Source organism: Zootoca vivipara, chromosome 9 (assembly GCF_965207765.1).
Source record: "Zootoca vivipara chromosome 9, rZooViv2.hap1.1, whole genome shotgun sequence".
Lineage (NCBI taxonomy): Eukaryota > Metazoa > Chordata > Lepidosauria > Squamata > Lacertidae > Zootoca > Zootoca vivipara.
The window spans coordinates 43449975-43466730 of record NC_142592.1 but is presented as its reverse complement, the minus strand read 5'-3'; the positions used below and the strand labels follow the sequence as shown (position 1 = coordinate 43466730).

The window sequence follows — 16756 nt, the reverse complement described above, 5'->3', positions numbered from 1 at the left end:
GGGTAACCAGCATAGAACAAAATATTCTGCCTAATCATTGGACACTGTGACTAAGTTCATAGGATGGGCTGCAAACTTTGATTAATGAGCACAATCAACTAAAACTTAAGAGATTAAACATTTTCCCTGAATAACTGGGTGTGGCTAGTAAGACCTCTAAAACTCTTGAAGGACCAGCTTACATAGAGTACACAGATCAGCTAGTCCATTTTCCCTGTGCCATTGGGGGCAGGTGAGGGGGGGGGATGACATTCTTTCCCTGGCTCTATCCAAACACAGGAAGGCCACTGTGTAAATCTGAGTAATCAATTGCTTGAAAAGCTGAATGGTTTACACCATCTGAAGTTTCAAACACAGACCTCATACTGGATACTAATGCCACAGGCTTCCATTTCTTCTAGCTTTTTGCTAAGTGTCCTAGTTATTAGGTTGCTAGCTCACACATTACCCAATAGCATCACAAAGGAGTCTGCAAGGAGCCAAGTAAGAGAATGCCATTGGCCTGCTGTACAAAAAAAGTTGGCCTCATGTGTCTGGGGCATGTCAGAACTTCAAAAAAGCACACAATTGCAGACTAAGAAAGCTCAGCTTAGTGCTGAGCGGTACCCTGAAGTTATTACACAAGTTTGCAAATTTTTAAAGTTAGCAAAATTAAAACCACTACCGTATGAAATGGATTATTGTTTAACACAAAGGTGGAGACCCTGTAGATCTAAGGTTCTCATCATCCCTGACCACTGGCTATGCAAGCTGATGGGAATCCAGCAACATATAGAAGGCCACATTTTCTCCACCTAACCATGTTCTCCATAATAACATGGGAGTACAAGACAAGCTTACCAATTCCAAGGTGAGTATTTATAGAGGCATAGCGGGCTGTGCCAGTCAGGTTTTTGTTTTCCCGATAGGGGATGTGTTGGTGAGTGCGGGCATCTCGGTACTTCTTGGCCAGGCCGAAGTCAATGATGTACACAAGGTTGCCCTTCTTGCCGAGCCCCATAAGGAAGTTATCTGGCTTCACATCTCGGTGGATGAAATTCTTGGAATGAATGTATTCGATACGGCTGATCTGAAAATGGGTTGGGAAATGGTGACGGGAAGGAGAATATACACAGAAATTTGTGAAACCAAGGCCACTAATAGCACTGCAAGCTACACAGCAAACCGCATACACACAAGAGGGTTAACCTGAAGTCTCCTGTAACTTGCAATGTTATCTCAAAGAGAAATCAGGGAACCTCAAGTTTTCTTTTAAACCCAACTTTCTGTCCTTCGGTAGCAGGAAAGTGAAAATGTGGGCCTAATCACAGGACCTTTGGAGCTTAGTAAGTTTTCAAAAGGAACATTTCAAATGCATTTACTTGGCCACGGGTTGAGAGCCAGAAGCAAGATTTTCTTGCTGCTGCTGCCGCCACCACCAAAGAGGGTGTGGAAACATGCTACCGAGCACCTAGGTCTAAGTACATCACAGACTACCAACTCTAGCAACACACCCCATTGCCCTCAGCATCTTCCAGCACTGGCCAATAGCACATACGCTACACACACCCCATCATGAGGATTTATGCTTCTCCAGCTCTTGCAGAACAAAACACCCTTTGTGCACATTTTCTCCATTCCCCACTCAAGCGTAATAATTTAGGATAATTAAATCTTGAACTACTGCTACAAAGAAGAGAACTGAGAAGAAAGGCACACGTGAGCATAAAGAACAGATTATAAGAACTCACCATCTGATCTGCCAAGAGCAGAACAGTCTTGAGGCTGAACTTGCGAGAGCAGAAGTTGAAGAGGTCCTCCAGGCTGGGTCCCAGAAGTTCCATCACCATCACATTATAGTCGCCCTCTGCTCCACACCACTTAATGGAAGGGATGCCCACTAAGAGGGAAGAGAAACACACACACACACCCCTTATGAGACACCAAGAAGCAGGTACCAAGGTTTAATATCCAAACCCCACTGTACCTCATAGCAACTTGTATTTCATTATTTGCTGAATTTACCTCCTCCCTGCATCATCTTGTAAAATTTGCTTTCAATGTGGAGCTGCGGGTGCTTGGTTTTCACACATTCCAACTTAATGGCTACCTCTTCCCCAGTGGCAATATTGGCACCTGCATGAAAACAAAGAGAGGGAGGGGGGAGATGACTATTTAGTACATTTCTATCTCATCCATCCTGGGGAAACAGTGCCAAATGGGTGGGGTATAAATATCATCATCACCATCACCATTTATCATCATCCAAAGAACTTAGGACAGTTCTTCCCCCTCCCCTGTTTTATGCACACAACAACCCTGTGAGGTAGATTGGGTGGGTGCTACATGACTGGCCCAAGGTCACCCATCAAGCTATGGCTGGGAACAATTTGAACTCCATGTCTCCTTGGTCCTATTGACACACTTCTTAATCTCACTCCACACTGGATCTCCATTGCACATGACCTGGGTGAAACACTTTTACTTTCACAAAAAAAGTTTATGGTGCTAGTCTTTTTAATACTGGGTAGCAGATCCACCTTAAGAATTTGAGGCAAATCTTTTGTTTCATAATTAGTCAAGCAAGGAGGAGATTAAGACCCTCAAGCCAAAGCAAGCATTTGATTTAAAAAACAAAACACACATTCAAAACCTCAGGTGATGAACTACTCACCGGATAGAGCCTTCCTAATGTGAAAAGTATAAACAGTTGGCTTTTATTAGCTAAATGTTTGTTTGCACTTTTCAGCCTCAAATGGCATGGAAAGCACAGAGGCTGTTTAATGCAGTGAACGCTTTAGCACGTTCATCATAAGCCGTGTATCAGCTGCAATAAATATACCACAGCCATAAGAGATATTTAAAGTGTTGGTATACAATCCATGTAAAGGAAGCCATTCCTAAAAGGATGCATCAGAGGCCACAAGCAGAGATCTGAATACATGTAAGTGGCTCACCAGTTTGCCCACAATTACTAAAAAAAGCCCACAGCCCAAGGTGCTAAATTTGGTCAAGCAGATAATGCATGAACCTAAATAAATAACTAGATTACAATCTCAATTTAGCCAGGAATTCTTAGGTCGGCACTGGGCAAGGAAATTGTCTAGCCCTAGCTACACAGGGTTAAAAGAACTGGAACTTCACACACTGACACATTCATCATGCAGGGACACTTCTCAGGAAGATGCAACTGGTTGCACACCTTACTGCTGAGTGTCCTATTGAGGGCAAACCTGCACTCACCGTTGTGCAATGCACAAAATGGCCTTCAGAGATGAGAACACACACCAAAAAAGAGTGCAAGTGTTTTCACATCAGGAGCGTGGATCAGAATGGGCAGCAATAGGGCTGAGGGCAACATTCATAAAAGAGGGAGCCAGCAACATCATGGATCAAAGGTTGACAAGACTGCAGACACACCATGCTGATGTACCCCAGAAATGTATGGAACACCCCATTTTCCCCCACTGGCAGCAAAAGCACAGTAGCTTTGCAAGCACTGTAAACACCCGAATTCTCCTAGCACCAAGGTATCCGTCTAGCTGAGTAGCTCTTGTTCACACACCTTGTATCCTAGGACTCTTGCCACTGCCATCAAAACAATGTTCATATTATTATTTCTGCAGTGAAACCATTTACAAGCAAGCAAGCAAGCAATCAACTGGCTTCTTTTTGCTAAGTCCCACAATCCCACCTGCTCCCTCTCTTCAGGTGCCTTCCTCTTCAGCGAAGCATGCAATTATACTTTTGGAAAGATTTTTTTAAAATCCCATTTGGTTTATCAATTAACTCACACACTCAATGAAGAAAAAAGATTCACTAGCAAATTAAACCACACAGGGACTACGACACACAGGGTACCATTATATTTCTCATTTAATTAAATGTTGACACGGGTGGAGCTAAATTTAGCTGCCACCAAAACAAGAACTTGCTTAAGTGCTGCACACAACCCTATTTTATTTTTTAAATAAATCATTTTTGTTTTGTTCTTTTGGTTGCGAGAGAAGAGGGTGGAGCATGCCATTTCCCCCCCTTATGGGAACAGAGAGGTTCCACCAGCCAAAAATTACAACAGCAAGAATATGCACTCAGCCTGCCTGCAACGATTGCGCCACAATCTCCTTCCCAATCTCAGAGTTGTCAAATATGTCATTAAGAGATAGCTTTTATTTCAGGACACTCCAATTCTGTAGGTCAGAAGCTAACAAAAACAAGAGAGTGAGTGTTGTTAGGCCTCACTGTACAAGGCTCCACAGCCTACCTGAATACAGTAGCCCCATATGCTTGGGGAAGATTTGCTATGCCATTCCAAGCCCACCCATGTCTCTCTGTGTCCTGTCACCTCCCAATCACACATGTAGCCATTCTGTACAGTATTAATTCACAAATTAGGCAAGCAAATTGCTGTCTCCCCCTGTTCAAGAGAGACTGTGGGCCAGTAATATATAACCCTATCAACTCAAGTATTTGCTTCAACACCCTCAGTCCATCAACTCCTCCAAAACCCACTTCCATCTTACTCTCACATAGCCCCCTCAGAGCACATCACCATTTTTCATCCTCATTATTCCTAATCTGCTCAGCAGCAGCCTACCCAAGTCTTAACCAAATTAAGGGTGTACTAAAATACCTGCTTCCATGCAAACATTCCCACAGCCTCCTCTTCAACTTTGAAGGCTACAGCCTCTCTTGCCTTGATCTCTAACCAATTCTCCTGGCTCCTATGCGCTGTGCAGTGCTCATGTAAGGAGCCAGGTGCAGCTGAGGGCGAGAACTGAGGCCTACTTGAATCTGGGCCGAGGCTCTCTGCTGCTCTAAAAATAGTTGTTCCAGTGATTTCCCGTGTAACTCCTTACCATTTCCCATCAACAAAATGCAAAATTTGTCCAGGTGGCAGACCTCCTTTTTTCTTGGTGCCATTTATTTTCAGCTTATATACTAAATTATGTCCAACTATTTAACAATTAAATGTTAGGACCATGCTAAATTTGCATTCCCAAAAGTCTGAGGCAAAAGCAGAGCTTTTAGAAGGTGAAAAACAGTTTATGAACATTCAGAGGTGGAATTCTAACCCAATAAAGTGGCAGATCCCCAGCCAACACATACATCCAATTGTATTTCCTTGTGGGCAGGGCAATCATTGAGCATAAGGCATCCAAGCTAAGAAATAATGGGTGGGATTAAACAGGACTGTGCTCAAGAGAAGACCCACTGAAATTAATAAACATGATTAAAGTAAGTCCATTAATTTAAATGGGTCTAATCTGAGTAAAGCTTAGTCGAATGCCGCCCGAATCAAACATACGTATGACAAAACATCTACCTGTATAGCATTTGGGAAGCTGTTGCAGTAACGGTGTGCGCATATAATTTTTGATTACAATAAATTGATGAAAGTCAATTCTCTAAGTATTTCAGCTTCCCCCTCCCCTTAAACAAAAGGTTCAAACCAAAGACCCTAAGACCAGGATATCCATTTGGCATGTACCAAGACCCCTCACAATCTACTTATTTGGGTGGAGGGAGCCCACCCCGTAACATAACAAGGCGAGTCGGGCCTACCTAAGGCCCTGCCTGAAATGCATCTATACAGTATCTTTCTTGGTACTGTTGGCAACGATTCACAGCTCTCAATTTATTCCTCTGCTGTGGTGCCACTGCAGCTGGGTGGGGTAGAGGGCTCTGCTTTCTTCTTCTGAGTGATCCCAACCAGTTAGGAATCATGTAGGAAACATGACATCATAAGGCTATGTACCCAGGTTTTGGCTCTGTGACATTATTGAGGGCAGAAGATAGTCAATGCTTTGCGCCCTAAGCACAGGGAAGGAACATGCCAGTTGTCATGGCAACTGCACTATACTAGTAAGGCAGAGCATTGCCCCAGTTGCTTTGGAAACAGGGATGCTTCCCACCTCGCCACACTGTGCTGTAGTGATTTCACTGCAGCATGATGCAGAATATCATCCCATTCATTTTGGCAACAGGCTCGTTGTGCTCGTCGGGGAGAGCAAAAAGAGAGAGAAGGCCCCAATGAAAGAGATCTCCAAAAGGAATTGATTTGTCACCTTGTGCAAAACTAGCTGTTTCAGTTCATCTGTATTTAAACAAGCAAGATCCGTAATTAAAATTAGCACAGGGCATGCAAAACTAACGAAGAAGCAGATTTTTTAAAAAAAAATCCTGGAGGAGCTTCTTCCATTTCTCTAGGACAGGCTTCCTCGGGGGTTCCGGTTTCCGCCTGCAGGAATGGCGGACCTGTTTTCCATCTCTCTGACCTTCGTAAGGAATTTGGCGGTTGCTAGGGGAGTAAATGGCAACCCCCTACCCTCTCCGGGGGTTACGGAGAGGGGCCGCTGGCCCGCGATGCCCCCAGACCCACTCCGACTGTTTTTGGAGTGGGGGGAGCTTGGGCTGAGCACTTACGACGGCCAGGACTCCCGGACGCTAATCTGCATGGCGGGGATTTCCATGGTTAAAGAAGATAATTAGGCTTAAATCTATGGACATACTTCAGAAGGAGGGGAAGAAGCGCTGTTTACTGCTGAGAATTTTATGCTGCTGAGCGAGAGGAGTCAAAGAATGTACGGCATCTGGAAGAAGGATTGATGGGGACGGAGCGATAAGGGAAGCAAGTTTTTATTTTTTCTTCATATTGTTGCCTCGTATCTTCCCGGACGCGATGTCCTGGCTTGTTTGGAGTGAAAGAGAAGCAAAAGACTGTGTGAGTTGAACTCTATAGCTGTTGTTACTGAGCATATTTCTTAAAGATGTGAAGTTGCCGATGAGAAAAGCCCCCCCCTAGTCAGACGGAAGGAGTCCTGGACGCGTTCGGAGGATTTATGAGCTGTGACGCACTTTAAATTGGAGCAGCGACCTGAAGCTAAGTTCAGCTATAGGGCAAGGAGATCCATTAATTTACCAAGAGTTCATGGTTGGATGTTTGGGTCTCCTGCCTGAAAAAGCTGTAAATTCTATAAAGATAAATAAATCGTAAATCTTCATGGCTATGAGTGAAAATGAAAGTGATTTGAGCCTTTTAAGATGGCGCTGCTACTCCGTCGCAACAGGGAGCTCCACTAAGAAGATTTATGGGGAGGCTGGACTGATTAACTCACACAGGAGAAAGAACATCTGTGAAACTTCGTTTGACATTTATCTCAGCAGCTGGAACAATTGGATGAAAGTGGAAAACATCTAGGTGACTGTAAGGGGAAGATTTGGAATATTATGAGCTTGGAGGACGATTTGAACTTTAGAAATAAGACGGCAGTGGACAGTTGCGAGGAATTCCCAATTTCTTGAAGCATGGGAACCCAAAAATAAATTATTTAGATGATTTGGCATAACATTCGGTTTGATTGATATATATATGTGTATAATTTGAAATATTGAATGTGATATAATTGGTTTTAATTGGAAAATTAATAAAAATATTTTTTAAAAAAAAAAAAAGGACAGGCTTCCTCAACCTCGGACCTCCAGAAGTTTTGAGACTACAATTCCCAGCATCCCTGACCACTAGTCCTGCTAGCTAGGGATCATGGGAGCTGCAGACCAAAAACATCTGGAGGGCCGAGGTTGAGGAAGCCTGCTCTAGGATGTGTCATTCAGAAGTCATGGGGATGTGTTCCAGCATTCTTGGGAACCTCAGTATCTGCATTGTTTTAAAAGTGTTTTATGTTTTAATGGTGTATGCTGTCCTGACATTTTATAAGCTCCTTTTGTAAGATATAAACATCTAACCCTGATTTACAGAGAAGCTAGGGAAGGAAGAAGAAGTGAGACTCTGGAATATGCTTTTGATGGCCAGGAAACCATTTTTACTCTTTGCAGTCTCCACTCTCAGTTCCCCTACCTACCACTTATAAAAATTATAATTAAATCACGTTTCTTCTCGCCTTCTGGTCCTGCTTTATTCTGTAATCAGTATTGGTTTACCTAGCTCTAGTGGTTTGGTGCCAGTTAATCTGTTAGCCTGTCTGTGAATGCTGAGGACAGTGTTGTGTCAAAGAAATCAGTTATTGCAAGATCAGAAGCACCACTTATTTTGCTTATAACAAGCTTACACAATTTGGGCTTCCGGGGTTGCAAAATCTTAACTTTATAGTCTTGCCACAAATGTGTCAGTCTTGTTACACTTAGCAACGCTCAGCAGCTAAAGAATGCCTATACAAAGGAAGTAGCATTCTAGAAGTTGGATATACTATGCATGTTTTGCATATCTTATTCTGCCCCAAATAAGGCAAGTGAAAGAGGAAGTAATTCTACAGAGGTCTGAAACTTAGGCCCTCAGCCAGAGGGAATTATGCACACACAGCTTCCTAGACCCCTCTGGTGTACTATAGCTTTTTTTTTTTTAATCACTCTTAAGAATATTGGAATTTGCTCCGTTTCCAAATCCCATGTTAGACATCGTCACTGAGAATGCACAACTTTGAGTATTACAATCAAAAGTTACATTTAGATATTCTTAGTCAGCGAAAGCAAGAAGTTGTGTGGCACTTTAATGATCTTTTACCCAAAAAAAAGTGCTCCAGGCCACCTCACCAGAATTGTTTGTGTGTAATTATCATAGAATCATAGAGTTGGAAGAGACCACAAGGGCCATCCAGTCCAACCCCCTGCCAAGCAGGAAACACCATCAAAACACCATCAAAGCATTCCTGACAATATGGCTGTCAAGCCTCTGCTTAAAGACCTCCAAAGGAGGAGACTCTACCACACTCCTTGGCAGCAAGTTCCACTGCCGAACAGCTCTTACTGTCAGGAAGTTCTTTCTAATGTTTAGGTGGAATCTTCTTTCTTGTAGTTTGAATCCATTGCTCCATGTCCGCTTCTCTGGAGCAGCAGAAAACAATCTTTCTCCCTCCTCTATATGACATCCTTTTATATATTTGAACATGGCTACACCCCTTAACCTTCTCTTCTCCAGGCTAAGCATACCCAGCTCCCTAAGCCGTTCCTCATAAGGCATCGTTTCCAGGCCTTTGACCATTTTGGTTGCCCTCTTCTGGACACGTTCCAGCTTGTCAGTATCCTTTTTGAACTATGGTGCCCAGAACTGGACACAGTACTCCAGGTGAGGAGTGTACCATTACTTCCCTTGATCTAGATCAGGCATGGCCACAGGTAGATCGCGATCTACCGGTAGATCCCCAGGACGTTTCTGGTAGATCCCGGGTAGATTGTGGGTTCCTTAGTGATCGCCAGCCTAAAAGAAAAGAGCTCTCCCCCTGAAAAAACCCCTCAATAACTCTTGTCTCTCCCCCACAAAAAAGCTCAATAACCATGGGCAATTGCAGGGAGAGCTCCTTCCCCATTTTCGATACAGAATATCATGGGGCACCTTGTCAAAGGCCTTGCTGAAATCAAGATAGGCTACATCCACAGCGTTCCCTTCATCTACCAGGCTTGTAATTCTGTCAAAAAAAATGAGATCAGATTAGTCTGACATGACTTATTTTTCAGAAACCCATGGCTGCTTAACCCATACAGCAGCTTAAACCTGATGAGACAGGTGCTGCTGGTGGGTGGTTCACCTGTTCAGCTGAGAGGTGTGCAGCATGCTGGAGATGGGGAGCTCTCTTTGAAAGAGCAGGTTCATAGTTTTTGATCCGCTGCTGTTACTTGAAGAAGAGGTAGCTTCAGTGGTGTCAAGTTCCACCTTCCAGAAGCTTAGGCTGCTGATCAACTACAACCCTACCTGAGCAGGTATAACCTGGCTGCACTGTGCTTTACACGAGGCTGCTTTGAAAAACTGTTCAGAAACAGCATAGTGCAGAATGCAGCTACCCAATTGCAAACAGACTTGAGGCAAAATAATCATATTAAGCTGATATTGGCTCAGCTGCACTAGTTGCCTATTCAATTCAAAAAGTTGGTTTTGATCTTTAAAGCCTTATGTGGATCTGGACCCCAGTATTTTTCAGAAATGTCTGTCCCAACATGGCCTAGTATAGGGGCTCTTAGATCTGTATCAGAGGCCCTTACCTGGGTGCTTCCTCGGGGGGGGGGGGGGTTGATGAGTGGTAACAAGGAAGAGGCCCTTTTTGGTTCTGGCTTCCTGTCTGTGCAAGGGCTCTCCCCAGTAAGGCCATGCATGTTTTTATTTTATACACATATGGGTATAAGAAAAATGGTGTAAACAATGGAGCCCGAGGCCATGGAATGCTATCTGGGACATTTCTATGCAAAGCTCAAGTGACCTAGACCCTACACTTCACAGACAAAAGTAGGATACTGAATGTAGTTGAAGCTTGGTACTGTTTCTTTCAAATACAAATTGGAGTGCTTAATAAAGAATGACCCATGCAAAACAGAGGCTTGGCAAATCAACAAGCCATAGGCTAAGAGGGAACAGTGAGAGCAGCAATACAGTACTGTATTTGATTTAACCTCCCCCTCCAGGAACAGAAAGGTAAGAGGAGGTGCACTGCTTTGAACACAAATGGAGGTTTTTTAGGCTTACCATAAACCGGTCAGCTGCCATTCTATATATTGTAGTGTCACTGGTTCTTGAACTTTCAAAGTCTGAGTGACCTTCTATGGGCAGAATCATGATCATGCAAAGGACATGTTGGGGCAAATTTCTGAGAAAACAAATCTAGTTTGGGGCTTCAGGAGTGATCCACTTTGTCAGTTAGCCACTCACCCTAAGGTGCAGAAACTCCCACTAGACCTACTCAAAGGGGTAGAGCTTTGTAAGCCTTGGGCTCCCCTCACTCCATATGTGCAGCAGTTCCCACCGTTCTTCTCTGGCCTGATCTCCACCCTTCTACTTTTAGACAAAGCATCATTTGCTGTTGCATTAGAACCACAGTTTTCACTTAATTTGCAAATCAGGATTGAAAATCAGCATTTGATCCTGATTCCAATATTGCAGGGATATAGAACCCATGACCTTCCTGGTGTTGCTGGACTACAACTCTCATCACCTCTGAACCTCGGGCCATTCCGGCTGGGGCTCATGAGTGTTGAGTCCAACAACATCTGCAACACAGGGGAAAGAACACACTACGTAAGTACCCAGTGGGCAAAACAAGCTATGGGAAGTGCCTCACGAGAAGCAGCGTGAGATTCCAAGGCTCCTTTAACTGCTCTTTCATGTTGGACCAAACCATGGTCTGGCATTATGTGTGAACCACCTCAAAGTCATCTCACGACACTTATGTGCACAGGTGTGCACAGGCACAGCATGGAGCAGTTTCGACCAAGGAAAGCCCTTTAACTTGTGTACAGTTCTGGGAAGTTGGTACTGACAATGTAAAGCAATAAAAAGCACCTCGGTATATGTGTAGAGTGCAATGGCAGCCTGCTCCTATGCATCTGGCAATAGGGGGCAGGATTTCCCAACAGGACTGAACCCCATTGGCAAGTGACCTAAGTAAAAGACTTCTGTCCTTATCTATGCTGCAGGAATAGCCAACAAGCACACAGTTCTGCAATTGTGGGCAAAAATGGCCAAAGCAAAAACAAAACAAAACAGCCCCTATCTTGCTCTAAGTTCATCAGCAACATTCTCTCTCTAGTGGAAATGAAGAACAAGGCACAACAGGCTGGGAATATAATATGTTCTGATATACCGGCCAGAGAAAGGAAGATTTCCATTTTCCACGGGAACATGTGTGTGAAGCAATCATTTGAACAGGTCTGGGGCGGGGACACAGAGACAAAAGTACTGCCATCACCAACCTGTCAGTGAACTTTGTTTGGCAAAGCAGTTGCACTCCATTTTAGTCATAGCCCTGAGGGCAAGGTGTAAATTCAGGGATGTGATCCACCAACTCAGTTCTTCACTTGAATAGGATGGTGCATGGCACTTGCATAACACATATTTCCGCTTTTAAATTCTCGGCCATTATCTTATCATCATGCCCGGCATTACTCATTAGGAAGATACGTTCCCCCTTAGGACCAGAGTTATACAACCTGCGGTGCCTGCCTGCCTTGCGTGCTCTCTCTCTCTCTCTCTCTCTCTCTCTCTCTCTCTCTCTCTCTCTCTCTCATATTTCCTTCTCTGTAGGAACTCCTAGTCCTCTCCCCCCACCCCTTCCCATGGGCTTTATTTTCACTCCAACTGCTAAAATGATCAGCAAACCAAAGTTAATGCTGACATTTAAAGAGTGTTGTCACTAGGATTTAAAGCTACAACCCCAATGAGATTAGCCTGGGGGAGGGAGGCTGTGGGCACACAGGAGCTGACATCTGAGTCACAGCTTCAGGTCTGTCGTCTGCAGACTCAGGAAAAATGGCATCCATTTATAACATCAGTGGCCACACGCAAGGTATTTTTGTAAGCTGGTCTAGAATCCTACAAGTGTTAAGGCAGTACTGTATTGAGAATGCCATGTGAGAAGTTGTATCAAGATGCCTGTCCTTTAGGCTGGAGGCCTCACACACATCTTGAAGGGGGGGGGGTACCTGTTTTTTCCAAGCAGCCATTCAAAATAGTCCTCTACCTCGAAAGAGTCTGTAAGCAGAATGTAGGAAGCTGCTCTACACCAGGCCAGCTAATTGGTCCATTTTGCCCAGCTTTGTCTACTCTGAAATGGCAGGCAGCTCTCTAGAGACTCAGGCTGAGCTGTCTTTCCAATCACCTGCTACCCAAACCTCTTTTCCCCCCTGTACCTTTCTGCATACAAAGCATAGTGCTCTGCCCTCATGCCACGGGGGTCCTTCCCCAACACAAGTTGTATGCAAACTGCTTATTTAGGAATCCTCGCCAACATCTTACTACTACTACATAACCTGCCTACCTTTTCCTAAAAACTGTATTTTAGGCTGTGACTCACTAATTAGATTATTATTATTTTAGGGCAGCAGAGCATACGGGGAGAATAATATGCTGGATCTCTTTAAAAAGCCTCACAAGTGAAATCCACAACGGGAGATGGTGTAATTATCTCACTCATACATTCTACGCATCTATGTAGCATTCATTCTTTGGAGTGGTTTTGTCTCTGGACTGCTCAGTCAAGGAGCCCAGAGGTGTGGACAATACAAAAGGCAGCAGGCATGAGCAAAGACCCAACTTTCTGTCATAGCCAAGTCCAAAATCTTCCTGGTCCCATCCAGCTATGCATGACAGAAGCCCCTGCTTGCCTACACCAGAGAACAAGGTAAGAAGAAGACTGAATTTAATGCAGCTCAGAGTACAAGAACTCTACCCATTTGGTGTAGTCCTTAATGTGTTGGACAAGAATCTGGGAGATCTGGGTTCAAATCCTGACCCCAGCCACGAAGTTCACTATCACAGCTTCTCAGTGTAACTCTGCCACGCACTGTTGTTGTTAAGGTAAAATGGAGAGAAGGGGAAACTTTTGTTTGTCACTTTGATCTTCCTTGCAATAAAGGTGGGATATAAATGTAACGATAAATAACCTCTTGCCTGCTAAAAGTCAGAAATGCTTTCTAAAACAAAGACTACATTAAAAATGAAAATAGCATACTTCTCCCCATTTCATACCCAGGTCTTTAACCATACTGGTGCTTATACCTAATGCTCTTTTATAAAGCTTATTTTCATTTAGGTCCCTCCTCGAGCCCCAGTTCTTCAGCCAGCCTTTTCCTGAACCCCCAACCGCCTTACTTTACCTGCAACTCCCTCCATTGCTCTCCTGTCTTTCCCCAGCCCATCCCATAATCCCCACCTCATCGCTCAAACACAGAAGGAAGAGTCAAGTGAACATCAGGCACCGTCCCCATACTACATAAATCCCCAGGAAACCATATCCAATCATAATCATGCCTTTGCTATTACAAATAAGATTAGGAAGCAGCCAAGACAAAGGGTAGTTAGAAGCAATCCCGTTCCTTTGCCTCATTCCGTATAGATACAAATGCTACCAAGACCTTATGCTTCAGTGATCTGAGAAATCTGGAAATCATCAACAATCCTACGCAGCATCCACCCCCTGTCTCATTCAATCGTGTGGGCCGCGTACTTCAAAATCCATTTGTTTCAAACTGCTCAAATGTTGGGAGAGGGTGGCATGACAGAGAAGGTCTTACAAAAAGATTGATGCCACCAGCCTAAGTGAAAATGACAGTCTTAATGAGGGACTCTTTTGGAAAATTTAGATGCATGGACTTGTTGGGGCACATAAATACACTCACATACCCCTATTGGCATCCAAGAGCAGAACGACATTTTGCCACCACCTTTCCTCCCCGTCATTTTTTGTTACCGAGCGGCAGAAGAAAAGGATGGGAATGGAACAGATGGGTGAAGTCAGGCAGGGAAAGAGAGTTAACTAGCTAGGAAACAAAGGGAATGCACCCCCTCCCTCCGAGGGAGGGGCCTGCCATCAGGAACTGTCCAAGCAGACACCACCAGCTACCCAGCATGCCCTGCTTTGCCAAACAGCCTTCCGTGTCTGATGGAGAAATATCCCTATTCCAACCTGTAGCAACTCCTGTAGATAAATGTTCTCCCTCTGGATCCAATGACAATACACCTCCCGAATGGCTACTGTGATCAGGATCACCCACCTCTCCCCCCCCCACGCACCATTGGTTCACCAGTGTTGCTCAGTTGAGCCTCCCAAACCAAACAGTCTTCACAACAGAAAGCAAAGTCTCCACATTCCAGACGTGTGTTTATAAAAGCCATTGAATTACAGAATCATAGAATGCAAAAGAGGCTTATAGGGTGTCTAGCCCAGGACACCCCAGTCTCTCGGCCTGATCTCCAATGCTCTTTTACCCAATACCAGGCTTGCCAAGCAACAAGCAACCTCCCTCTGGGGTACGCAAGTCACTCCAGTCTGATTTGCACAACTGGGCTGGCATCCTGAGAGCACAATTTCAATAAATCCACACGGTGGCTGGCATGTGCAGAAGCAGCCAGCCAATTTTTGTTTTTACCTACTTCACTTTCAGTTATTTTGTGGTGGGGTAGGAAATACAAGTGCTTGCATTTAATGAAATACATTTCACTTGGCACTTATTGGACAGAGGAATAAAAAAGATGGAAAGACCTAGAGGAATGATGCAAGTGGACAGAAAGAACGGTGGGGGCTGAGCCAACTGAGACGTTTTCAAATCCTCTCATGTTGACATTGAGATGAAACCATAGAATGGCTGCTGGATCTTGGGAAGGATCAAATACACCAGCTCATTAGACATCAATTTTTGAAGCTTTCCATAACTCATGGTTGGCCAGAGAACTGGTGTCCCCCATCACTTGAGCAGCTCCAGAAAATTCAAAATTGGAGGAATGAAAAAACAAGCCACCACCACCACCACTTAAGAGTCTGTTACTTAACAGAAAAGCTATAGTGAAATACTCCTAATCAAGAATGTTTAGCCTTTATCTTATACTGCAAAATTGCAAAGGCTTCAAGCCAGGCATGTTCCATCTTTGCCTATGCCCATACTTTCACAATTGCAAGAAAAGGGATGGACCGTTCTGCCATCTTTATTCCTAGAGGGCACACTGCACATTGCTTCATCTCTACGTTCATCATGGCAGTGCCCAAAGTATACTTGCTGACCCCCAACTTAGAAGCAATCATGAATTTGCAGTACAACCACTATATGTGCAGTGTCAGTGACCACCATCTCTTGCTTGAAGCCTGTCAACCCTGCACCAAAAGCTGGACTTAAAATACAGGCAATAAATATTGTAGCTCCCCACCTGTGTGCCAGTTCTGGAATAGCAGAAAAAGCTACAATATATGTAGCTGCCAGTGAAGTGCAAATTACCATAATCAATTGATAACTAAAAATTACGTATTACTGAACACCTTAGCAGCAAAGTTCCTAGTCGATGCACAACAGACCATGGAAGTACTTTGTAAGCAAGGGCTTGGCAACAAAAATATACAACCAATACAGGGCTGGGGATAAAAGGAATGGATGAACATTTTGGATGAGATGAAGGAAATCAGCAGGCATTCAAGGTGCAAGTAGAATGGGGCCCAATGGCTCTTGCTGAAGTAGCCTGTTAGGTGGGTGGGGGGTCTTCTTTCATGTTTAAGAAAAAGCTAGTCCAGTTGGATGCAGTTGGAAAAACACAGGGCTTAGACCAGAGAGACCTGGGTTCAAAGTTGTGTTTGTTTATTTAAACCAGTGGTACCGTAGACATCCTATGGCCCTCCAGATGTTGAACTATAAGTCCCATCATCCGTGACCACTGGCCATGAGGTTTGCTGGGAGTTAGGAACCTGCGGCTCTCCCAAAACAGATGGACTCAACACCCAATTTAAATGTTCATATCCTGCTTCATTCAAAGGTATTCTGAAAGCAATTTGCATCAATTATTAGGCACACAAACATATAAGTTTTATTAATTATTATTATTATTACTACTACAGTACTACTACTATTAGATACTACTATTGGGGGGGCTGCTTTTAAAAGCCATGTCACATCAGTTTCCAGAACCTCATTAAGAGTAGATCAGAAAACCTCACTACAAGTATGATCCAAACCAGGCATCCCCAAACTTCGGCCCTCCAGATGTTTTGGACTACAATTCCCATAATCCCTGACCACTGGTCCTGTTAACTAGGGATCATGGGAGTTGTAGGCCAAAACATCTGGAGGGCTGCAGTTTGGTGGTGCCTGGTCCAAACCAAGGGGGCAGACACAAGCTCACCAGGGCTTAGACAGAATCACTTGCAGACTAGACTACTTCACAGGGTAAAAAGGGATAGCATGAGAAAACTACCCTGAGACCTTGGAAGGAGAGAGAAATACATATTTAGTTGCTAAATAGGTATGTCAGATATCCAGTTGGAGCAGAGGGCTTTTGACAAGTGGAAACCAGAAT

At 44.1% G+C, this 16756-nt stretch overlaps 1 protein-coding gene across 2 annotated transcripts in view; it reads right to left on the bottom strand.

Annotated features, from left to right (window-relative positions):
* CSNK1E (casein kinase 1 epsilon) overlaps positions 1-16756 on the bottom strand; it is a 42225-nt gene that overhangs the window by 16380 nt on the left and 9089 nt on the right. For both annotated transcript variants that reach the window (XM_035127002.3, XM_088652084.1), the window contains exons 3-5: positions 2005-2115; positions 1731-1879; positions 841-1069 (exon numbers count right to left, since the gene is read on the bottom strand). In XM_035127002.3, the coding sequence (XP_034982893.1) occupies positions 841-1069; positions 1731-1879; positions 2005-2115 (489 nt within the window). The remainder of the gene's footprint in view (positions 1-840; positions 1070-1730; positions 1880-2004; positions 2116-16756) is intronic.